General features: G+C 40.8%; 1 protein-coding gene across 10 annotated transcripts in view; it reads left to right on the top strand.

Annotated features, from left to right (window-relative positions):
- The window catches only part of AKAP13 (A-kinase anchoring protein 13), a 317,276-nt gene that overhangs the window by 115,579 nt on the left and 175,412 nt on the right, over positions 1–26,285 (top strand). For all 10 annotated transcript variants that reach the window (XM_053581736.1, XM_053581737.1, XM_053581741.1 and 7 more), the window contains 2 exons: positions 12,674–12,970; positions 22,613–22,796. In XM_053581736.1, the coding sequence (XP_053437711.1) occupies positions 12,674–12,970; positions 22,613–22,796 (481 nt within the window). The remainder of the gene's footprint in view (positions 1–12,673; positions 12,971–22,612; positions 22,797–26,285) is intronic.

Genomic DNA, 26,285 nt, shown 5'->3' with positions numbered 1-26,285 from the left:
GGTGTGAGCCACGGTACCTGGTCAACATGACCATCGTAATAGCCAAAAAAATAAGTATCAGTTTTATTTTATTTTATTTTATTTTTTTATTAAATCATAGGTGTGTACATTGATATGATCATGGGGCATCATTCACTAGCTTCACAGACTGTTTACCAAGTTTCACATATACCCTTGTAAGATGCACCGCTGGTGTAATCCCACCAATCCCCTTCCCTAAGTATCAGTTTTAGATGTCCATTTTATGCCAAGTGCCTTATGCACAGCCATCTCTAATGTTTTTAACAATCCACCAGGTTGGTGGTATTCTCATTTTGTGCATAAGGAAACAGGCTTCAAGGTTGAATGACTTTTTCTTAGGATAACCAGATCTGTCTGCATGGAGCTGTGGTTCAAGCCTGGTATTTCTTGACTCTGCAGCTAATTGCCAGCATACTTGAGGACCCCTTTAAGTCTATTCAGCTAGGAACATATCTCTCACACCCTATGATTTATTTTTTATTTCTGTTGTAAATGAACTGGACCTGATAATGTGATAAGTTCAGAGGCAATTTAAAAGATGGAGTTAAAGTTTAGTCATGTTTCTGAAACAGTTTATCTCTCTTCTCTATAAATCTTCTTGGGTAGCTTCCTTCAGAAGTTCAGTAAATTTTTCAGAACTTCCCTTTTTAAAAAAAGATTGGCATTTTTATTTTCTATGCCAGTTACCAAGAAATTAAGTGGAAAGAAAAACACCATGAAAGTAGCTGGAAATTTTGCTTTTTTTCCTGCTGCAGTTTCTGTTTTCATGCATAAAGTTAAATTGTGGTTATTATATCAAATTGGATCTGATTTCCCATTCCCATGTCTTTGTACTGTTATTGTGGACATTAATAATCCTGCATTCTTATGTACCAGGGCAGTTATGAGACTAATGGCTCCCTGCAAATAGTCATGTTTTTAGAGCTAATTATGGTAGTAAAGGGTCTTGTGTATGTACACGCAGCAATTTTAGTTTCATTACTAGGTTCATATTATATAACCTTTGGTTTTTAAAAATTGCTGACTTTCCCACTAATTATCTAAAGAAATTAAAAAATAATCTTGAGAGCCACTTGAGTCTAATAGAAGAAATTAATGTGAGACAGTAGCCCCACCAGCTCTGTGGAGTTGATTTCTACACAGTTTAACAAGTAAGGTAATTTGTGTTTTTTTGTTTGTTTGTTTGCTAAGAGATAAGGTCTCACTCAGTCGCCCAGGCTTGGAAGTATAGCCTAGAACTCCTGGGCTCAAGCGATTCTCCTGCCTCAGCCTTCTGTAGCTAGGACTACAAGTGTGTGCCACCACGGTCACCAGATTTTTACTTTTATTGTTTGTACAGATGGGGGTCTCACTGTATTTCTCAGTCTGGTCTCTCAAACTCCGAGGCTCAAGCAGTCCTCCCTCTTCAGCCTTCCAAAGTGCTGGGATCATAGATGTGAGCCGCTGTAGCCGGCCTGCTTTTTCTTGATGAGGAGTAACTCTTCCATTTTGCTAGTTAAACTTGCTTGGGTGACTGATTCAGGAAACCCTCAGTTCTCCACTTGTCTTTTAACCCTCAGTTTTTCTTTTGAAAAAGAAGCCTGTAATGATACCCCAAAAGTCCAGATTTATAGCTTATTTTATTTATGATGATTCATAGTTTCTCCTTTAGATTGTGAGTTCATGTCTGAAGGGAAGAACTGGGTTAACAATTAGCTTCTCCTGTATGTCTATTTCATGGTCTTCTTTGACATTCTACTTTCTCTAATACATAGTTTCCTTTTTTAAATTAATTTTTAATTTCAGATTAATATGATTAGGTTACGACGTTTGTATTTGTTAGGTAAAGTCCCTGTTGTAGTTGTGTCCCTCTAATACATAGTTTCATTTGAGTCATACAGAAGTAGAGCTGACAGTAGCTCACCAACCATCCATCCACTCTTTTTTTTTCTTTTCTCTAATTTATTTATTTATTTTATTGTTAACTCATAGCTGTGTACATTAGTGCAATCAAGGGATACAATGTGCTGATCTCATATACAACCTGAAATATTCTCATCAAACTGTTCAACGTAGCCTTCATGGCATTTTCTTAGTTATTGTATGTAGACATTTGTATTCTGTCTTTAGTAAGTTTCGCCTGTACCCATTCTAAGATGCAACGTAGGTGTGGCCCCACCCATTACCCTCACTCTACCATAACCTCCCCCCTCCCTTCACTTTCCTTGACCGTTTCCTCATAGTCTTGTGCTATAGTTGGATTATGGCCTTCATGTGAAAGCTATAATTTAGCTTCATAGTAGGGATGAGTACATTGGATACTTTTTCTTCCATTTCTGAGATACTTTGCTAAGAAGAATATGTTCCAGCTCCATCCATGTAAACATGAAAGAGGTAAAGTCTCCATCTTTCTTTAAGGCTGCATAATATTCCATGGTATACATGTACCACAATTTGCTAGTCCATTCGTGGGTCGATGGGCACTTGGGCTTCTTCCATGATTTAGCAGTTGTGAATTGGGCTGCAATAAACATTCTGGTACAGATGTCTTTGTTATATTGTGATTTTTGGTCTTCTGGGTATAAACCTAGTAAAGGAATTATAGGATCGAATGGCAGGTCTATTTTTAGGTCTCTAAGTATTCTCCAAACAACCTTCCAGAAGGAAAGTATTAGTGTGCATTCCCACCAGCAGTGTAGAAGTGTGCCCTTTTCTCCACATCCACGCCAACATCTCTGGTTTTGGGATTTTGTTACGTGGGCCACTCTTACTGGGTATCTCTTACTGGGTACTCTTACTGTGGTATCTCAAAGTAGTTTTGGTTTGCATTTCTCTGATGATTAAAGATCATGAGCTTTTTTTCATGTGTCTGTAGATCGTGCCTCTGTCTTCTTCAGAGAAGTCTCTCTTCAAGTCCATTGCCCACCCTGAGATGGGATCACGTGTTCTTTTCTTGCTAATATGTTTGAGTTCTCTGTGGATTCTGGTTATTAGACCTTTATCGGAGGTATAACCTGCAAATATTTTCTACCATTCTGAGAGCTGTCTGCTTACTTTACTCACCATGTTCTTGGCTGTGATCAGGTCCCAGTAGTGTATTTTTTGATACTGCTTCAATTGCCTGGGGAGTCCTCCTCTTAAAATATTCACCCAGGTCGATTCCTTCAAGGGTTTTCCCCGCACTTTCTTCAAGTATTTTTATAGTTTTATGTCTTAAGTTTAGATCTTTGATCCAGTGAGAGTCTATCTTAGTTAATGGTGAAAGGTGTGGGTCCAGTTTCAGTCTTCTACAGGTTGCCAGCCAGTTCACCCACCACCATTTGTTAAATAGGGGATCTTTTCCCCACTGAATGTTTTTAATTGGCTTATCAAAGATCAAATAACAGGGGTGGTGCCTGAGGCTCAAAGGAGTAGGGTGCTGGCCCCATATGCTGGAGGTGGTGGGTTCAATCCCAGCCCTGGCCAAAAAATGCAAAAAAAAAAATCAAGTAAGGGTAAGTAGCTAGATTCATCTCTTAGTTCTCTATTCTGTTCCAGACATCTACTTCTCTATTTTAGTGCCAATACCATGCTGTTTTGATCACTATCCCGATTTATAGTACAGTCTCAGGTCTGGTAGCGTGATTGCTCCTGTTGTGTTTTTATTGCTGAGTAATGTTTTGGCTATTTGAGGTTTTTTCTGATTCCATATAAAACGAAGTATTATTTTTTCAAGATCTTTAAAATATGACAATGGAGCTTTAATAGGAATTGTATTAAAATTATATATTGCTTTGGGTAGTATAGACATTTTAACAATGTTGATTCTTCCCAGCCATGAGCATGGTATGTTTTTCCATTTGTTAACATCTTCAGCTATTTCTTTTCTTAAAGTTTCATAGTTCTCTTTATAGAAATCTTTCACGTCCTTTGTTAGGTATACTCCCAAATATTTCATCTAATTTGGCACTACTGTGAAACAATAGAGTCCTTGACTGTTTTTTCGGCTTGGTTATTGTTGGTATATAAAAAGGCTACAGATTTATGGGTGTTGATTTTGTAGCCTGAGACATTGCTGTATTCCTTGATCACTTCTAAAAGTTTTGTAGTAGAATCCCTAGTGTTTTCCAGATATACGATCATATCATCTGTGAAGAGTGAAAGTGTGATCTCTTCTGAGCCTATGTGGATACCCTTGATCGCCTTTTCTTCCCTAATTGCAGTGGCTAAAACTTCCATTACAATGTTTGTTTGTTTTTTTTTTTTTTTTAATTTGGCCGGGGCTGGGTTTGAACCCGCAACCTCCGGCATATGGGACCGGCGCCCTACCCGCTGAGCCACAGGCGCCGCCCAAACTTCCATTACAATGTTAAAGAGCAATGGAGACAATGGACGACCTTGCCTGGTTCCTGATCTGAGTGGAAATGATTTCAATTTAGCTCCATTCAATATGATATTGGCTCTGGGTTTGCCGTAGATGGTCTCTATTAGTTTAAGAAATGTCCCTTCTATACCAGTTTTCTTAAGGGGTTCTGATCATGAAGGGATGCTGGATATTATCAGAAGCTTTTTCTGCATCAATTGAAAGAATCATATGGTCCTTATTTTTTAGTTTGTTTATGTGCTGAATTACATTCATAGATTTATGTATATTGAACTAGCCTTGAGACCACTTGGTTGTGGTGTATAATTTTTTTAATGTGTTGTTGGATTCTGTTTGTTAGGATCTTATTGAGTATTTTAGCATCAATATTCATTAGTGATATCGGTCTATAATTTTCTTTTCTTGTTGGGTCTTTCCCTGGTTTGGGGATCAAGGTGATGTTTGCTTCATAGAACGTGTTGGGTAATATTCCTTCTTTTTCTGTATTTTGGAAGAGGTTTAGTAATATAGGTACTAGTTCTTCTTTAAATGTTTAGTAGGATTCTGACGTAAAGCCATCTGGTCCTGGGCTTTTCTTTTTAGGGAGATTTTGTATGGTTGATGCTATTTCAACAATACAAAATATAAGGATTTTTTGAATTTCTGAGGAGTCTGTTGTTATTTCATCTTTGCCATTTCTGATTGATGAAATTAGAGATTTTACTCTTTTTTTCCTGGTTAGGTTGGCCAAAGGTTTATGTGTTTTATTGATCTTTTCAAAAAAACAGCTTTTGGATTTATTGATCTGTTGTATAATTCTTTTGTTTTCAATTTCATTTAATTCTGCTCTGATTTTGGTTATTTCTTTTCTTCTGCTGGGTTTGGGGTTGGAGTGTTCTTCCTTCTCCAGTTGCTTGAGATGTCCCATTAAGTTATTAACTTACTCTCTTTCCGTTTCCTTGAGGAAAGCTTGCAGTGCTATAAATTTCCCTCTTAGGACTGCCTTTGCAATATACCAGAGGTTCTGGTAATTTGTGTCTTGATTGTTGTTTTATTCTAAAAATTTGGTGATTTCCTTCTTTTTTTTTTTTTTTTTGTAGAGACAGAGTCTCACTTTATGGCCCTCGGTAGAGTGCCGTGGCCTCACACAGCTCACAGCAACCTCCAACTCCTGGGCTTAAGTGATTCTCTTGCTTCAGCCTCCCGAGTAGCTGGAACTACAGGTGTCCGCCACAACACCCGGCTATTTTTTGGTTGCAGTTTGGCCTGGGCCGTGTTTGAACCTGTCACCCTCGGTATATGGGGCCGGGGCCTTACCAACTGAGCCACAAAGTGAAGTCACTTTGTCGCCGCCCCGAGGTGATTTCCTTCTTAATCTCGTCTATAACCCATCTATCCTTCAGCATAAGGTTGTTTAGCTTCCATGTTTTTGTATGGATAGGCGGGTTCCAGTTGTTATTGAGTTCAACTTTTATTCCATGATGGTCTGAGAAGATGCAGAGAGTAATTTCTATTTTTTTTTAATTTGCTGAGGTTAGATTTGTGGCCTAGCATGTGGTTGATTTTGGAGTATGTTCTGTGGGCTGATGAGAAGAATGTGTATTCAGTTTTGTTGGGATGAAATGTTCTGTAGATGTCTGTTAAGTCCAGATGTTGAATGGTTAAGTTTAAATCTGAAATTTCTTTGCTTAGCTTCTTTTTGGAGGATCTATCTAGCACCGCTAAAGGGGTGTTAAAATCTCCAACTACTACAGAACTGGAGGAAATCAAGTTGCTCATGTCCTTTAGAGTTTCTCTTATTAATTGAGGTGCATTCTGGTTGGGTGCATAAATATTAATAATTGAAATCTCATCATATTGAGTATTACCTTTAACAAATATGAAGTGTTCATCCTTATCCTTCCTTATTTCAGTTGTTTAAAGTCTATTGCTTCTGCGAATAGGATTCCAATGCCTGCTTTTTTCTGCTTTCCATTTGCCTGGAGTATAGATGACCATCCCTTCACCTTGAGTCTATATTTGTCTTTTAATGTTAAGATGCGATTCTTGTATGCAGCAGATATCTGGCTTGTGTTTTTGTATCCAGTCAGCCAACCTGTGCCTCTTTAGAGGACAATTTAAACCAGTCACATTAATTGAGAATATTGATAAGCCTTTCCAGAGTCCGGTGGACATTTTTAATCCTTTTGCGACTGTGGAAGTTGGAATTTGATCCAAATTTTCTAGGTGGGTTTACTTTTGTGGTGGAGGATTACGCTGGTCTTTATGGAGGATAGGTCTGAGAATATCCTGGAGAGCTGGTTTAGTTATGGCAAATTTCTTCAACATGTGAGTGTCATTGACGTAGTTCATTTCTCCATCATAAATGAAACTCAGTTTAGCTGGGTACAGGATCCTGGGTTGAAAGTTATTTTGTTTTAGGAGATTAAAAGTCGATGACCACCCTCTTCTAGCTTGAAAGGTTTCAGCAGAGAGATCTGCAGTTATTCTAATATTCTTGCCCTTGTACGTGATGGTTTTCTTTTGTCTGGCTGCTTTCAGAATTTTCTCCTTCATATTAACTTTAGTGAAATTGATTATGATGTGTCTGGGGGATGTCTTATTTAGGTTGAGTTGTGCTGGAGTTCTGAAACTGTCTGCTATCTGAATTTCAGAATCTCTTGGCATGTCTGGAAAGTTCTCCTTCATAATCTCATGGAGAAGAGACTGTGTGCCTTGTGAAGTCACTTTGTCGCTTTCGGGGATCCCTGTAAGACAAATATTCGTTTTATTCAAATAATCCCAGAGCTCTCTGAGAGAGTGATCTGTTTTTGCCCTCCATTTCTCTTCCTCTTTGAGAGTTTGGGAGTGTTGGAAAGCTTTGTCTTCAATGTCAGAAATCCTTTCTTCTGCTTGCTCCGTTCTGTTAATGAGAGATTCTCCTGTGTTTCTCAGATCTTTGAGGGCTGCAACTTCTTGTCTCAATGTGTCAAAATCTTTGGTCATTTGGTCTTTGAATTCTTTGAATTCTTAAGATAGCTTTTGGGTTACTGCTTGGAATTCTGATTGGATCTTATTTGCTATCCGGATTCTGAATTTGATTTCTGACATCTCAGCTATTTGTTTGTGCATGGGATCTTGTGCTGTGTCTGCCCCACTGATCCTTGGGGGAGTTGATCTACTCTGATTATTCATATTGCCAGAGTTTTTCTGTTGATTTCGCCTAATGACTGTTTTTCACCATTTCCTCTGGCCGTCCTCAGAGTTGGGGAGGTGTCTCTCCAAGATTGGACTCCAGTAGGATCATTGTATTGTTGCTGGATCTTTGTAGGGAGTGACCCTGTGTAGTTCCTCTGGGGCTGCCCCAGTCAGGGAGTTCTGGTTATGGACGCAGCTCCAGAATGTGACACACGCCAATCCAGCAATAGGGCAGGAGGTGACGCGCACGTTTCTGGGAGTGCCTGGCACCCAGTGACTTTGGCACAGAGCGCCCAAGGCTCCAGCAGTCTCTGGCCAAGAGAATGCCTCTGCGCAGAGGCAGGAACAGCTGCGGAGGGCACACAGCTACCAGAGTCCCTGGCCAGACGAGTGGGCCGGTGTGGAGGCAGGGAGGGTACAGGAGGGAGGATGCAGGGTTGTGTGGTTCCGCAGTTCCTGGTTAGGGCATGTGTAGGCCCTGTGGGTGCGAGTCATGGGTGGGGGGTCGCGGCGCAGCTCTTATGGAAGTCTGGGCGGTGCCAAGCCCTGTAGTTTGAGGTTGCTATGGGCTCTACCCAGGGCAATAGCCGGAGGCTCCAGTGTGCCAAAACCGGTCTCACTCTGCCCCTGAGGGTTAAGGCTTTAAGGCAGCTCAGTCCCTGCCTTTAGGCTGCTCAGTCACTAGGTTACTAGCTCCCGCCCGATCCTTGCTCTGTGACCCTGTGGACCCTGAGGGTGGAATTTGCCCGGGCAGTTCTCTCACAGTGGCTCCCTGCGGCCCACAGCTGCACACTATTAGCTCCATCCGGCTCAGCAGCTCAGTCTTGGGCCCTAGACAATGCCCAAAGTTCTCCACACTCCTGCTCAAGCTCTCCCCAAAGGCAGTTCAACTGAGTGCCAAGTCCAAAAACACCGAAACAGTTCACAGGTAAGGCCTTTCCGGTTTGCATTCTCACTGCTGCATGTACTTACGGCTGCCGGCGGGATTAGGTCGATAGAATACATGCAATCAATTGCCAGTTTTCCACTGTTTTTGTCCTCCTCTTGGGATCCAGAAGTCCCTTGCTGACTCCCTGTATCCTCAAAGGGATGATTATAGGGAGATCCCTTCAGCCAGAGATGCCTGGAGTCTTATCTCCCCCAGACTCACCGTGCCCAGTTGCAGGGAAGCTGTTACTCGGCCACCATCTTATTCCACCCTCCCATCCATCCACTCTTAACAGATTTTTCCACCAAAGGAGCAGAACATGGTAAGCAAGTATGTGCTGCCAAGTACAACACACACACACAATACACACACACAGCCCTTCTTCTCTCCCTTTGTCTGTCCCCACCGTATCCTGACCAATAACAGTCATTCTAGCAATCCAGCTGCAGTGTACCTTATTGAGTAAGACAGCATTGCTTGTCCAAGGCTCTGTGTAGTGTGTGTCCATGCAGAAGGTGATTTTATAGAGAGGGGGATTAGGTTGGCTTTTAGCAGCATTGTGACTCCCTTTCTGATTTAAGTTTTCGGGCTTCTCATCTTTGCACAGGTTTGGGGAAATAGGATGGAAAGAAAGAATAAGGACTGCTTAGGTGGGTGGGTCATGGGATATTATTATTTTTGGTTAGTGCAGTATCTCTTTGGCACAGCAGGTTTTAAGTTTTGAAGGCAGAATTCAATTTGGATCCCAAATTTTTAACATTGAATTTTGAAATTTGTGATTTTAGTCTTTGTTGACATTTTTTTCCTGTCGCCCTGAAAGGACTGTCTGGAATTAAATTATGTTAATTTCAAATAAATGGGACAGTGCTATATATTAGATTCATGAGCCACAGTATTTTTTTCTTTAAGGCAGTTCCTCTGAGTGAAATGCATATTATTCCATCCGTCCATCCATCTATTTTATTTGGCAATGAAGTAAGGCTATGTATGTTCTTTTGGGTTACGGTATCAAAGAATTTGGTTGGAGTATATAGTTCTTCACTTATGGGCAAGGAGACCATCTGGATTTGAAAGTGCTAGGGAGATAATTTGCCTTAGTCCATACAGCTAATGAGTACAGAAACAGGTTTGAACCCAAATCTCTTTTACCACTGCACATCTAAACATGGCCTACTTAATATCTTCTCAGAACTATCTCTTGTAGTAGTAGTTCCATCTGTTGAGTGTTGTTTTCTATTTTGTTTTTTTAAAGCTGTTTCTTACTCCTAAAGTCTTCTCCCACTCTTCCCTCCCTTCCTACCTACCTTCTGCCTGGTAAGATCCACAGGCAGCTGTAAAGCTGGAGAAACCTCAGAGGCTGTAGAGCCTGTTCGCTCAACTACTGGAAGAAACTGAGGCCCAGAGGAGCAAGGTCATCTGTGGGCACCTCTAAAATAACACCGCTGCCCCTGCCCCGCCCCCAGAGGCACTGTCTGTGTTTCTTATGGTACCTGCCCCATTTTCGCTCATGTTGCGTTTGCCTGCAGCTTGTTGGATTCTCTCTTGTAAACTGTAACCCTATGGAAGGTTCATTCATCTTCACCTTCTGATCACAGTACCTGGACTTGGGGGATGTCCAGTTGTTAGTTGTTGAACAAAACTTAGTAAGATGTTATAGAATGTTTTTAAAGAAACATTTACTTTCTGTCAGAAAAATACCCAAACCCTACTACCTGAAACAGTTCGCTTGTTTTTGCTAACATTGATGTCTGTATAATTAGGCTGCTGCCCTTCAGAGAAAGACTAAAGTTTCTCCCCCTACTCTTTCATATGTTAAATGTATACATTTTACACATATATTGACTCGTAAAACATGCTTGTGCCCATGTGCACGTGCGCACACACATATATACACACACAGATTAGGCAAAGGATACTTCAGTTTACTGTAGCCTTCTTAGAATTTGGAAGGCAGTGGGACTATCTCGTGAGTTATATGTCTGTGAATCTGTTAATCTTGCTTAACAGTCATACTGACCTGTCACATCTACCCTGTTTCCCCGAAAATAAGACATCCTCCGAAAATAAGACCTACTTACAGGAAAGATAAAGCGTCCCCTGAAAATAAGACCTAGCGCATCTTTGGGAGCACACCTTAAAATAAGACACTGTCTTATTTTCGGGGAAACAGGGTAAATTTTAGACCTGTTTTAGCCAGGGGCTTAGCTGTTATCCTTCTTCCTCTGTTTATAAGCAATGTGGTACAAAAATCCTTGTATCATGATATAATAGGCTATGCCCTTTGGCATCAGCCTGGAATTTGAATAACAGATTCCGTTTTTTCATGTTTGTGTAACCTTGGGGAAGTTATTTGATTTGCTTAAGCCTCAGTTTTCTCATCTATAAAGTGAGGACAATACATTCCTTATAAAATTGTTTTGAAAAGAAATTGACATGTCAAGTGCCTGACATGTAATAGGTACTTGGTAGGTAAATGCTCATAACCACTCTGGAATTACACAGCAATGAGAGATTTCTCAAGTATAAAAGACTTAAGGAGGCCCCTAGGAAAAAACTGTGTGGAAAATCAACTTAATATTCTGATTACATGGGGAAAAAAAAATCATTGTTTTTTTCTTTCAAAGATAGCAGAAAGCTTAGTTTGTTTTGAGTCTGAAACCTCTGTTGGCCTTCATGGTATGGAAACCTTCATGGTGTGGAAACTCAGACTCAAGGACTGCTCAGCTGTGGAAAGCAGCCTCTGTGTGTGTTACAGACTCAGGCGGTGGGCATGCAGGTGCCACGAATTATCAGGCACAGGGGGGCTAATGCAGGGAATAAAAATGTCAACTCAGTTTTCTTTTTTCTCATCAGAAAGCTATTTTATGGAAGCAGGACAATGATGGTAGTAGCATTGTTCTGGCTTGTGGAGATCAGTGTTTGAAAGCTGAAAAAAAAACCAGTGTATTGTGATGAGTATACTCTGCATACTGGAAATACTAAGTTCTGTGAGGCCAGAAATCTGTTGAAAAGTCTGATTCTTCAAGAAGGCATTATCCACAGAAACACATAGGTGTTAAATTTTGTTAATTTGGCTCCAGCTGAGCTGTTTAAGGTGGTATTTAGGTTGTGCCTAAAGTCACAGCTTGTGAGGTACCTGTGCGTGGAGGGTTCACTCTTCCTGAACTGGGCTTCTAGCCACAGCGTTGCAGCCTCCACAGGCAAACGATTTCATTGAGGTCCTCACCCTGTTAGCGGCTGAGACAGGAAAGAACATGTAGCTGAGAGCAAAAATTATTTATGTTTTAGGCCTTGAATTGCTAATAATAGTAAAATAGTTTTGTACTTTTTCAGGGTGCTTCATCATTTGATCTATTGTATTGTGGCAATAACAAAACAAGTGCTGGTGAATCTGTAAAATTTCTCCCATGTAACTTGTTGAGTGATGTTTCTTCCTGTTACATTTTCAGTTCAGGAGGTATTAGATTTTCCATTGTATGCTAGCCCTTTCGGGATCTTTGAGTTTTCATTCTTTAATTTGTTCAGATTGAATAATAGTTGATATTCAGAGCCTATTCAGTGGCAAGTACTGTGATACAGGGCATGAAGAAAGGTGGGACACCAAGTGCTTGTTAAGGGAACTGTGGGGAAGATGGGTCAATTAGGCTTTCTCTCCCGAAGGCCAGGAAGTGCCAGATAGTTCTGAGTAAAGATGATTAAGTGGGGCAGGTGTCCTGTTATTATACCTAATCGTCATTAGCTTTGATTTGGAACCACTGCTCTGGCTGTGATATAAGGCCCATGATATAGGACCCCACCCCCAATGCCGGACTTCCTAAGGAGGAAAGCTGCTTGTGACAGTTTGCCTGCCCCACAAGCTGGATGAAGGTAGATAGATGGCCCATGCTTGCTTATTGGCTCCCCTGAGCTGAAAAAGGGCATGTCCCAGCTACTTTCAGCTCTGTAGTTTTTCTCCAATGTGTCCAAATCCAGTGTGAACCTCCTTGGGCTCAACCATTGGCCTTACTGGAACTAATTCATATTTGCAAATAATTAAAAAAGGTGAAAATGGAGTTTTGAGAAGTTGGAAAAATGCTATCAGAGCTCAGAGGAAGGAGGGATTTCTTTTAGGAGAAGAGAATTTTATACCACGAAAAAGGAGCTTAGACAACCACCCCCCCACCCCCACCCCCGTGGCCTTTCAGCAAGGGGTCTCTCATACTGTTTTCCTTGCCTGTTTTCTTTAGGTCATGACTGCTGTGAGACAGTGAAGGTGCAGCTCTGTGCTTCCAAAGAGGGCCTTCCTGTGTTCGTGGTGGCTGAAGAAGACTTCCACTTTGTCCAGGATGAAGCGTATGATGCAGCCCAATTCCTGGCAACCAGTGCTGGAAATCAGCAGGCTCTGATTTTCACCCGTTTTCTTGACCGGTCAGGACCCCCATCTGGGGACGTGAACTCCCTCGATGAGAAGGTTGCGCTAGCGTTCAGACACCTGAAGCTGCCAGCAGAGTGGAATGTGCTGGGAACAGATCAGACTTTGCATGGTGAGAATTTATTTGTCCTACAAATATATTTCGAGTTTGGGATACTTCTGTTTTTTAATGGAATTGCATTTCTGTGGTCTTCATATTCAAGTTCTCTTCAGTGACTGAATCTTAAAATTACTGCAGCAAAATGGCTTTGATGGCATCTCTTCTAGTTTTGCAATCGAACTTTTAAGACTGTTCTTAGGATGAAATGACCCGAGATAGTACTCAAGCAGAAAGTGGCACATCACCTTCCTGTGGGTCTGGATTTCAGGTGTGATTTTGTTACCAAACCCAAAGAAGGGTCCAGTGTAGGTCCCATCTCTTCCCATACAAGAGCCAATTAATGTGATGAGGATTGCCAAGGAAGAAATTTTAGTGCAAAAGATGTCTCTTGCAAAAATGGGAAAAATGATCTCAAATCTGTCTCCTGATTGACTAAAGGCAAGGGCTTTTATAGTGGGCTGTGGAAGATGGGTCAGATTGTTGGAATTGAAGTGATGGGTCATCAGGTGTTCTGATTCAGGAATTAGCCACTGGTGATAGTAGTGGGGCTAGTTACATAATTAAGTCAGGTTGTTTGGTTTGACTGGTAAAGTCCCAGGGAACAAAAAGTCACTTGGGCAGGGGGTCATTTTGCAAGGCTAGTTTCAATCTTTCAAGCACCAAAGTGATCATGCTTCATGAAGAGAGTAGCAGAGTAACTTTCTCTGTGTTTAATTATCAAAGACAAGGTAAGGTTTTCAATGTATTTTTAGTTTCTGTAGGGATGTCCTGGAGCTGGAGGAAGGAAAAGGGTGGGGAGTGGGTGGAGGGAGCATGAGACTAGGATGAGCGCTGAGAAACCCCATACTTTTTAACCAGGTAGTCTCACTCATACTGATTTTTATTTACTGACCCTCCAGATAAGAGCTTATTGATGAAAGGACTCCACTTTCCAAAAACACTGATGTTGTGATACGTTCTCTTACTCAGACAAGGGTTTTCTCACATAACTCGTATCATGATTATATAGACATTTTCAAATGAAATGTAACATATACCTGGGGTCTGTTAAATAATACCTTGTTTTCCTCCTGAGCTCAAATCCAATAGAAAGATTTAGGAGTCCTGCAGACAGAGAAAAAACCTTTGCTTTATTACTGATGAAATTGCGATTTGAAGCTTAATGCTCGAGATTCTACCATAGGGTCTGCTTGTGCTTTCTGTGTGGTCATCGAAGGAGCTGGGCAATTGTATGACTGCCCTTGACGGTCCACCCAGCTCTGATTACTGTTTATGTGGGGTGGGCAGACCAGAAGTCACCCTCTCTGCAATTGAACAGATCCGGAGGAGAAATGCCCAGGGGGACATGCAGTTCCTGCTTTCCGATTCAGCAGAAGAGTTTATTCTTCCTTCCATGGAAGAGTGGTGAAGAGGTATTTGCCGGCTTTGATTCTTTTAAATCCATTGCATTTCACAGTTAAGCCAGTGATCAGGCATCAGAACGCTGTCCCATACTATCAGATACTGCCATAGTCGTCCTGTCCAGGTAAAATCTGAAAAAAAGGTGAACTGTAAACTTAAGGAAGGAAACATTTGTCCTTTTGTCTTTTTCTAATTAATAATGTCCAAAAAGGGAAAACAGGATCAATATAGTGTCCAAGAAACGTTTGCAGTGCTAATATTTAGAGATCAGAATATTTTATAGAGTGTGAGAACCTAATGATGGGCCCTAATATCTCTAGCTCCTTCCATTTCTGTTTCGATATAGGTGGGAATGATTATTCTGGTTGCCTTTTGAAATCACCATCAAGATAGAACTGTATTATTTATTTGTGGGCCTTATGGTATTTTTATGGTTTCATTTTGCCATCTTAAAGAAGGACTCGGAGTTGGATAGTTGTTACCATAACTAAAAAGAACTGTTAAATAAAGCAAGGGTCCTTAACATCAGATGTCTTGCTTCCCTCTCCAGGCCTTAGCTTCCTTGTTTTTAATAGGTGAGAACTAGCCAGTTTTTAATATTTTTGGGTACTTCCCATGTACTCCTTAAGTTTCTGTTATACAACATTGCTTATGCAGTGCTAACAAAAGCTAAACCAAATTTGAGCACTTAAGGAAATACAAATTAAAACCACATTGAGATACCATTACACGTTTATTAGAATGGATTAAAAATAGCAAGTGCAAGCAAGCACGGAGAACATCTCATGATGCTTGTAGGAATGCAAAACACACAGATACTCTGGAAAACTTCGCTTTCTTAGAGTTTAAACATACACTTAACTGTATGACCCAGTAATCCCACTTCTGGGTATTTATCCTAGAGAAATGAAAATGTCACTAAAAAGTCTGTGCACAAATGTGGCTATAGTAGCAATATTTATAATCACCAAAAAACTGGAAATAATCCAGATCTCTTATTGAGTGAATATGTGAACTATGATATATTCATACAGTAGAATATGACTCAGCAATAAAAAAATATTGACATGTGCACAACGTGGATGCATTTTTTAAATGCGTTATGCTCAGTTTACAAAGGTTTTATACCATATGGCTCCATCTATGTGATATTCTGGAAAGGCACAATTACAGAAACAGATTAATAGTTGGCAAGGACTGGAAGTAGAGGAAAGGTCTTGACTACAAAGGGGTATTGTGAGGGAATTCTTTGGGGGTGTTGGGGTTGTTTGTATCTTGTTAGTGATGGTAGCTATGCACGTGTTAAAACTCACAGAACCGTATGTCCCCAGAAGTGAATGTTATGGTACAAACATTTAAAATAACTTAAATCAAATGTTGGCTTTAAACTTCTCGAGGTAAAATGCACGCAAGGGACATGATAGAACTTTTTTTTTTTTAAGTCGTCATCTGGGATCAGAAATCTGATTTTTAGTATTCAGTTCACATTCTGCAGTTTAAGTTCTATTATACATGAGACTCTAGGAACACTAGATATGGTAAGGGTGTCTGTTAACGAATTTATCATGCTTGCCATGGAATTTAATGGGATGAATATAATGGAATAGTCTTTTTACCTCAATGAGTTGCACATCAAATAGTTTTTTAAAGGTATTTAAATGAAAAAGGCATAAAGTAAGCATATTGCCTGGGTTAATAAAGGTAAATAGGGCCCCAGGTTGTTAATAGGACTACTTGCATTAGAAAGGTATGATGTTCTAGCCTAATACTTGCACAAAAGAGTCATGTAAGATTTATGGGTAATCTTCCTACTATTTAATTGTTTAGATGCAATGCTTTTTAACCTATTTCAGATCAGTGACTCCTTTCAAAATTAGATTTCTCCTCAGGAAAAAAATGTTTATATATGCCTACCTGGAAATATTTACATATAGTAAATTTCATAGTCTCCAAACTTCAGGCACCCAATATGGAGTTAAGAACTCTTCGTTTAGATTTGCTGTTGTCAAATGTAAAAGCATAGACATTGGAGCCAGACTGTTTATATCCTGGATTCATTGCAAAGGTTTGTGCAAAATAACTTAATTTTTCTATTACTCAATTTTTTCCATCTGGGATGAAAAAAATTCCTAAAGTGGAGGAAAGTGTAGTCTGTCTGATAATGTGTTAGTTTGCAAGCTGTTTGTTTTGAACATACCATGACCAATATCCAGAAACTTCTTGGAGACACGACATATTGGTGAGCATAACAAGGGAAGAGAACAGGTTCTTCTAGGCCAGTGTTTCTCACCCTTTTTTATCTCCTGGCACACTTGAAGCTGTAGTTAACTTCCAGAGCACACTTAAATTATGTTGATTTAAAAAAACGAGTAAAAAAAGAATATACTTTGCTTTGAACTTCGCTCAAAAATAATTTAATCAATGATCTTTAAAATTTTTTTGTGACACACCAAAGATCGCTCATGGCACATCACTGTGCCACAGCACATGGGTTGAAAATCACAGCTCTAGAGGCTAAAACAGGACAGCACTCCAGGGCTCTTCAAAGCAGCACAGACTTTCTTCCTTTTGCTTTTACCTTTCTCTAAAGTAATCCTCACTTTAAACATGAAGAAGAGTGAGTTTGTCCATTTTAGCTCTTCTAGGCGTTCTCTAATCCCTACTCACCTAGAGAAACCTCTACCCTGGGCCTTTCTTGCCACACTTCTGCCTTAAGGCTCCCTCTGGATGGAGGAGCATGGTGAGGAGCACGTTCTCCAGTTCTCACTTAGTGGTCTCTGCTCTTTACTGACATGGTGCTTAGTGAGAATGGTGAGTGGGGATGGCTTTTCCCTGGGAAACCCTGGAAGAGCAGCAGTGTTAACTCTTGGGAACCTGAAAGTCAGCCCGCCGAAGGCCTACTCTGGAGGAAGCCAGGAGAAATGAACCAGGGAAGGCGCGTGCGATGAGAACAGCCCTTGCGTTCCCTGAATAATGTGCACCTCTCGTCGGTTAGCAGAATGGCAGCCACAGTCATTTGGAGATTTAGTTCCCACACCCCTTTCTGTGGAAATTTCTCCTTAGCTACACTAGTATTTACATGTTTTTCCAGCCATCATCACTGCTTAAAAAAGAAAATAATAAAATATTAAGACTGCTAATGGGAGTTTTTTGCAGAAGATTAATGTCTGTTGACTCCAAGACAGGCAGTACCTAGTAGGGACAGAACTTTGGCACCTAAAAGGTTTTGTTGCTTTTCAAACCTTGGTTTTGTCACAAAGTTACAATCTCATTTTTCCAGAAGCCTGTTTTCTCACATTGGCCTGTTTTGCTTCCTTCCCCGTGCAGTGTAGGTCTTGCATGGTATGAGACTGCAGGTTTATTTCAGAGGCAGTCCAGAGTCAAGAAGGAAAGGCAATTGTGGAATCTCATAGATTCAAAGCACACTGTGAGCAGGGCTTGCTGGGTGGGTTGATAGGGTGAGAAAGTACATGTAGTTCTTGATTATTGTTCCGTTTGTAGAACTTAGAGCATTTTATTTAGTCAGAGAATCCAACAGCTTGGAAAAGATGCAGCCCTCTAGCAGGCTCCTCGTGGTTGGATGCCCACTAGGCAGACTGGCTTCTTTGCAGAGCTGAGGGAATGTGTTTGGAAGGTATAGCAGCAGGTAGCAAGTGGCACGTGAGATGTGTTCTACCCGTCTTCTCTGTGGGTTGAAGTTAGGCCTGCAGAGATCTCTCCAATTAAGTACTGTTAAAAGAAAAATCAACAAAATGGGGCCTGAAATAACATTACAGCCTAAAGAAAAGGGGAAATCGCGTATTCAGTTGGAACATTCTGGGTACGATTTTAAGAAACCAAACAAATCTACAAATTTTCCTTCTGTTCTTTAATAGATGTCAAATCTGTTGGGAAATTAGAGAAAGAAGTAAGGAGAAAAATAGGCTTAATTAGCATATCAGTCAGTGTTCAAGCGGAAAGGCACAAACATTAGGAGAAGTACATATTAAGATTTGTTACAGGGAATGGTTTATTCAATGGTGGGGGCTGGCTTAGCAAGCCCAAAATTCATAGGGCAGAAAGGGGAGGGGAGGGTCATTGGCAAGGTTAGCTTGTCAGTTTGGGCTAAGCTGTAGTCCTCAGCCAGGAAGGCGAGGTCCCAAGAGGATGGAACTCCAGGCACAGGGTGAGCTTTCCTCTACATGTGTAATTTTCCTCCCCTCCCTTACCCCCTCTAAGCCCCACTTTTAAAGGCCTACCCAGATTATCCAGGATAACTTCCCTTATGAGATCAACTGATTAGGGGATTTAATCACATCTGCAAAGAACTCATGAAGGCAAACATGGAAGGGGAATTGGTGAAAATAATGCAAGGATTTTCAGATTCCCAAAGCTTAATTAAATTCTCACCAGGGCAAAGGACCCAATTGACATTATAGGGGAGGCAGTTAATGATCTAAAAAAGCAAATTTGCATAACTCTTAGACTGCAGAGGAAGATGTCAGAATCAGGAGAGGAAACACTTGATAGAGAGTAGAGAACAGAGTTTGACCCTAAATTATTAGTGCTGTGCAATTTAAACAGACAAAAGGAACAAAAGCAATGATGGAAATAGGTTGGGTAAACTCTCAAAACAACATGGACTAAAAGGAACTACATTTGTGTGTTCCTTTGTTTCTCCCTTTGGACCTTGGCCTCTTCTGTAAACCTAATTCACGTGACCTCTATGCGGATCGAGTGGAAGTGGTGAGAGGTGAACAGGAAAATGTCTAAAAGTAGGTTATATGCGTGCCATGGACCCCTGCCCCTACTCAACAATAAAAAGGAATTGCACTACTGATACATGCAGCACTATGGGTCTCAGACATCACGCGGAACGGAAGAAGTCTTGCACGAGTATATGAATTGTGTAATTTCATTTATTTGAAGTTCTAGAACAGGCAAAATTAATAATCTATGATGAAAAGTTCACAGTAAGTGGTTAACTCTAGGGATAGCAAGGAGGGGATTAACTGGGAATGGGGACAAAAACTTTTTTTTCGGATGTTGTTAATGTTCTTTATGTTGATGTTTGGGTTACCTGGGTATATGCATTTGCCAAAATTTACAAAGTCATGTACTATACATTTGTATTGCACTATATATACATATACTACCTAAAATTATAACCGTATGTTGAAATCTAGTTAATGAGATGCATGCTGAAGTATTTTGGGGGTGAAATGTCTTCAGCTTATTTTGAAATGCATAAGAATAAATGTGGTAGATGAATAAAGAGAAGGATAGTTGGCTAGATATGTGGTAACGCAAATATAGAAAAACATTAATTACAGGATGTAGGTTGGTAGTATTGGTTATTTGTTATATAATTCTTTCAAGTTATGTGTACATGTGAAAGTTAATAAAATGTTGGGAGCATGAAAAGGTGCTTTTTAAACCACATTAGCTTGCTGGGGTGATTTTTTTTTTTTTTTTCTTTTCAAAAAGAGTGCAATCATGGAAAGGATATCTTTTTAGACTCCTGACAGCGCAGCTTTAAAATCATGATTCTGGCTGTGGGCAAGTTATTCATTCCATGGACTTGCCTTCATTTATAGAATAAGGATAATGAGACTGTACAGCAGCGGTTCAGATCTCAACCTGTGGGTCGTGATCCTCCTCCCCTTTTTTTTAGAGACAGAGTTTCGTTTTATTGCCTTCGGTAGAGTGCTATGGTGTCACAGCTCACAGCAACCTCCAATTCCTGGGCTTAGGCAATTCTCTTGCCTCAGCCTCCCGAGTAGCTGGGACTACAGGTGCCTGCCACAACACCTGGCTATTTTTTATTTATTTATTTTTTTGCAGTTTGGCCAGGGCTGGGTTTGAACCCACCACCCTCAGTACATAGGGCCAGCGCCCTACCCACTGAGCCACAGGTGCCACCCGCGACCCCTTTTTAACAATGAAAATACATTGCGGCATTAGGAAGGTTGAGAACCACTGCTGTACAGGGTTATTATGAAGATAGAATTGAAAAAGTTGAGGTAAACTACATGGTGCTTAGTAGGTCCTCACTATGTATTTTTTTATCTGTTGTCTGCAGAAAGGGCCTACCTCACATCAGATGTAGTGTCTGCTGCTATGACTTAATACTGAGATGGGGGGAGGAGAGAGTGCAGGAGTCAGGGGCCAGCTTCTGAACAGGTGCATGGCCTTGATCATTGAGCATTTTACTCACATACTGAGCTGACTCAGCAAATAAGGGACCAGAATGGGGTGGAAGGTAAAGAGACAACTGCTTTGGGGAACTGTTACCTGTAATGTCAGAATTAACCAACTTCTAAAAGAATAAATATTTCCTGTTGCGTGCCTCCTTGGCTCTTTGGTTTTTGATAAGAATGTCAGAACAATTCTAAGACACATTAGCTGGTGATATTTGATCTTTTTGTCTTTTTTTTTTTTCTTTTTGAGACAAGATCTTGCTCTGTTGCCTAGGCTAGAGTGCAGTGGCATGATTGTAGCTCACTGTGCTGCCTCAAACTCCTGAGCTCAAGCTGTCCTCTTGCCTTAACCTCCCAGGTGCTGAGACTACAGGTGTGCATCACCACACCTGGCTTATTTTTTCTGTTTTTAGTAAAGATGGGGATATCATCCTTGGTCAGGCTGTTCTCGAATTCCTGAGCTCAGGCGATCCTCCCACTTCCCCTTCCCAGAGTACTAGGATTATAGATGTGACTCACTGTGCCCAGTCCTTTTTGTCCTTTTGTTTAGTCTTGCTACCTGCTCAGAGGTGTTATTAAAATTTGTACCTGCACATGTAATTGTTTCTTCTGGGACAGTGATTTCTTTCCAGCCACATGCTTTTGCTTGAACACCCTATAAATCCTGAATTGCTCAGTGTGTATAGTTCTGTAGGGAAAATACAGTGTGAAAGACAGGTTGTGCTTCCAAAGAAATTTACCTTGGGAATACGGATGCTACATGAATACACAGGTGACATTAGGAAACAGTGCAGTTCATCATAAAAATCACAGCTTCAAAGATGCATTTATTCCTATTGTGAAATTCACATATAGTAGTATCAAAGAACTTCAGGGTAAAGAGAAAACCGTGTGGCCCAAGAAATCCTGAGAATACTTAATGAAGAAGTTGAGGCCCATGGGATTCCGTGAAGAATGAGAGACACTAGCTAAGCTGAGGAGGAAGGCACAACCCCCGGCTCCTGGAGTTCATGTGTGCAGCCTTGTGTGTACAGACGGCCATATGCACAGCCCTGCAGCAGCCTGAGCTCCTGCCATCACAGGCGGCTGAGGAAGAAATGGAGCAGTGCTAGTGAACCCACCATGTGTTTTGAAGCCCAAGAAGATTGGGAGGCAGCAGGGAAAGAGCAACTGGCACTTACCGGGTGCCTGCTGCAGCCACTCCATATGCACGCATGTCACCCACCTCTCCTGTGTTACAGTGGCCCAGAGTGAGCGATGGTATCTTACTCTAGGGATGAAGAAAGTGAGCGAGGTTCAGAGAGTGAATCATGCCTGGTGACAAATGGTAAATGCCAGGTTTGAACCCAGAGCCCTTCCTCATTCCTTGACTTTGAGTGTGACTCACTATACCAAGAAGAAACCCTCATTTCAAGTGAAATAAGTTTGAGCACATGGTTTCCTTTCTGAAGTTATTAATGCATTATCTTAGAGTTAGTCTTATTACGCCCGAAGATGCATTTCTTTCTCTCCTTAAACAATTGAAAAAGCTGGTGGAGCCAGCAATTCCATTTGCCCTTATTGTAGGGAGATAAAAAGACCTGTGTAGTTAACAAGCAAAACCTGTTTTTATGTTGTGCCAACTCCTGTCTGGGCGTTCTTTTAAAAAGTAATTATACTCTTTATGATACACCCATTTAAGTCCTTACAGCTATTTCCCATGGGTCCCCATGTTGTGGGGCTATATTCACTTCTATTTTTTCTTTAAAGGAAAAAAAAAGTGTGTAGAGTCACCCTTATACATCTGCCTGTGAAGATGGTTGAACAAATACTGTATGTTGTCACAATATAGGAATGGCTTGATTCTTTTCTGGTATTATCTTCTAATGATGATTTTGCTTTCTATGCTTTTTGGAGCTTTGTTCTGTCTTTATTCTACCTAATTCTGTGGTAAAGTCATTCACACTGTTCATTGTGGCTTAAGTTCAGGATCTTAGCACTTGGAGGCAGTGGCGTTACCCAACTGTCTTTTTTTCTGTTTGCTTTGTGTTTATATGCTCTCCTCACTCACATTCATTTTCCACCCCATTTACAGATGCTGGCCCTCGGGAGACGTTAATGCATTTTGCTGTGAGGCTGGGACTGCTGAGGTTGACGTGGTTCCTGTTGCAGAAGCCAGGTGGCCGTGGAGCCCTCAGCATCCACAACCAGGAAGGGGCGACGCCTGTGAGCTTGGCCTTGGAGCGAGGTTATCATAAGCTGCACCAGCTTCTGACCGAGTGAGTGCTCTTGCTTCCCGATCCCCTCCCTCCCCACAGCCCCACCCCACTTCACACTAGTACTGCCCACTTGGCATCTCACTGTGAGTTTGCCAAGAAATGAAACCTCCACTCAGTACCTTGCCTTCTTCTGGAGCTTGGTAAGCTTCTCCTGCTTACAGCTTCTTTGTCGGAGAGACAAATGTGAGTCATGCTGCTGTTTTCTGTCTCCTCTGCCTCCCTACGCCTTCTCTGCTTCTTAGCTCTTATGTTTTACTGCAAACTCCAAATGAGTCTTGCCTGTGGGGGTAGCAGTGTAAATACCAGTGTATACTGTTTGTCCTACTTTAATGCAGAGGGAACAGTTTTTCTGTGCTGTGTATTTTTTTTTTCTGGTGTGTCTCTTAAGACTTGAAAGAGTTAATTAGAACCATTACTTTCATATTATAATTATATACAGAAATATGGCGACTATTAAATTTTGAATTGAATGTAATTTCTATGAATAAAATTTGAAAGCAGTGGTTTCTTCATATGAATAGTAATAAAGAACAACTGTGAGTTCTGGAAATGCGCGGTAGGCAATCCTGTCTGCTGTTGGGTTCAATTGTTACAAGTTCTAACTCTTTAAAAAAGAGTCCTTTGGACGAAGGTTGTTAGTCAAAACGTATTTTTTTTCTTGTATAAATAAATAAATGTATTAGAGCAGCCAATTTTTTTTTTTTTTTTTGTAGAGACAGAATCTCACTGTACCGCCCTCTGGTAGAGTGCTGTGGCATCACACGGCTCACAGCAACCTCTAACTCTTGGGCTTACGCGATTCTCTTGCCTCAGCCTCCCGAGCAGCTGGGACTACAGGCGCCCGACACAATGCCCGGCTATTTTTTTTTTGTTGTTGTTGCAGTTTGGCGAGGCTGGGTTTGAACCCGCCACCCTCGGCATATGGGGCCGGCGCCCTACTCACTGAGCCACAGGCGCCGCCCCCAGCCAATATTTTTAATTGAAGTATTTATAAATGTTAGAAGCTTTAAGAATAGTTTCTCTTATTTAATTTTTTTTTTTATTGGTTTTATGGTTATTCTCTTTTTTTTCCACATTATCTGAACAAGAATAAATCCCATTGGATCGACATTGTTTTTTTGGAGACAGGGTCTCACTCTGTTGTCCCAGGCTAGAGTGCTGGTGTCATAGTTCACAGCAATCTTAAACTCTTGGACTCAAGCCACCTTCTTGCCTCAGCTTTCTGAGTAGCTGGGCTTCAGGTGCCTGCCACAGTGCCTGGCTAATTTTTTTTTTCTTTCTATTTTTTTTTTTTTTTTTTAGTAGAAACGGGGTCTCACTCTTACCTAGGCTGTTCTCAAACTCTTGAGCACAGGCAGTCCACCCATCTCTGCCTCCCAGAGTGCTGGGATTATAGGCGTGAGCCACCGCACCCAACCTGGATCTATGCTCTTTAGTAGTTGAGGGAACCTTACAAATTGAACTGGTATTACCAAATTCTTAGAGGTTTTCTTTATGCCAGATTTAATTTAGTTGCATTTTATATTTCACCATTTTACTGTGTATGTGCAGGATAATCTCGAAGGATCAAGAAGAGATCTTAGAATGTAATGCTGCTTGCAGTTTCAGAAACAGTTTTTTCTTGCTTCACTTGCCTGTCCGATCATGTCAGACAGAAGGTTCATGCAGAAAGCTTTCTGATGAGAGCTACAGATACAGTGGTGGCAGGAGGGGCACCCTTCATCTCAAATGAGCTTTGGATACCTGAGCTCTCCTGTGACAGTATTCCACATATGTTCCATCTGGCCAGCAATTGGATTCATTCTGCTGTTTGCCTCAGGAAGAGAAGCCACATCTGAGAAGTTGAAAGAATTATCTTAGTATAGCTGTTGTGAAGTTCAATTGCAGTTCCTCTGAATTTGATTTCATAGCTCCGTTTTTGCTGGGAAGCAGAGTTGGTTAAGGATTGCCATCCAAATGGGGAAATAAAGTGACTACAACAGCTTCATTATATGCTTGGAGGGGTGTCACAAGACTTATTGCAGCACAGCTGCAAGGAAACTAGTTCTTGGAGAAGTTTTTTTTCTTTGTTTTTCTTGCTTTAAAGTACACCTCTACTGCATGTGGGAAAGTTACTTATCTCCTTGGGAGACTGGTTAAAGGAAAACTGACTTGAGAAATCTCCCATTAGAGGACTCTGCTGGGAGAATATGATCACCTTGCTGCAGATCTGGCCCTTAACTTGAATTCTTCTCGGCTGTTCTGTTCTAAAGCCCAGAAAAGGTGCTGAGTCATAGTTAGCAATTAAAGAATAGTAAGAAGGTGATCTTACTAAATCCCCCAGTCTTAAACTGTGATGCTAGTAAACTTTGCTAGAATTTCAAATGTTACAGGATCAGGAAAGATCATTGGGTGGTTTTTGTTTTCTCTCAATAAGATATACGTAACATAAAACTTAACTATTTTTAGGTATACAATTAAGTGTAAGTGTACTGTGAATGTATATAAATATAATTCAATGTGCTTAAGTGGCATTAAGTACATTTGCAGTGTTACATAATCCTCAGCACTGTTCATTACCAGAACTTTTTCATCACTCCGGACAGTAACTCTGTACCCATAAAGTATTAACTTCCCATCACTCCCTTTCCCACAGCCCCTGATAACTTCTGTTCTACTTTCTGCCTGTAAGAATTTGCCCGTTCTAGGAACTGTATGTATATGTGTTTAAGTGGAGCCATGCCATATTCTTCTGTGTCTGTCAGCTTTCACATAGCATAATGTCCTCGGGGTCCATCCGTGTTGTATCATGTGTCAGAATAATGTGTGTTTCAAAATTGGTAAAAGAGTATATTTTAAACAGTTTTACTGGTCTCAAACTCTTGAGCTCAAGCAATCCACCTGCCTCGGCCGCCCAGAGTACTAGGATTACAGGTGTGTGCCACCGTGCCTGGCCACTCCTTTGATTCTTAACAAGGGGCCCAAGAATAAATGTCCTGAGGTCTGCATTTCTTGAAATTAGAGGCCAAACTTTGTGCACATGTGAATCTGAATAAAGATTTTGCTTTATGAAATGCACAGAGGGTTTTTGTAGAAAGGTAAGAACTGTCACATTATCTGATGCTGTCTTTTTAGTAGTTTACTAAAATCTTTAGACTTTGGGTGTCTTATACCTCATCCTTTATTTTTTTGTAAATTTTCCCCAAATAGGCTTGTCCCTTTCATTGATTGACTCTTTTCAATTAGTGTAAGATTGAAGTGTGATTATGTATAGTTTACACTTTTTAAATAAGTAATTGCATTCTACTCTTTATTGAAAACTCAAGCTTATTTAACCTTTTTTACAGCTCTCCCAAAATACATTTGTTGTTTTAATTTCTTGCTGCTTTGTCTTGTTTTTTGGTTTTTTATTTTGATGGTGGTGTGGAGGAACCCCGGGCATTGTTCTCATTAGGGCCTAAGTTCTTTCTGTGTTTCTGTGTTTGAGGCTTATTTTGATAAACTGAGTCT

The sequence above is a fragment of the Nycticebus coucang genome, chromosome 2, assembly GCF_027406575.1.
Source record: "Nycticebus coucang isolate mNycCou1 chromosome 2, mNycCou1.pri, whole genome shotgun sequence".
In the NCBI taxonomy this organism is placed as follows: Eukaryota; Metazoa; Chordata; class Mammalia; order Primates; family Lorisidae; genus Nycticebus; species Nycticebus coucang.
The sequence above is the reverse complement of the archived record's forward strand: the minus strand, read 5'-3'. Positions and strand labels throughout refer to the sequence as shown.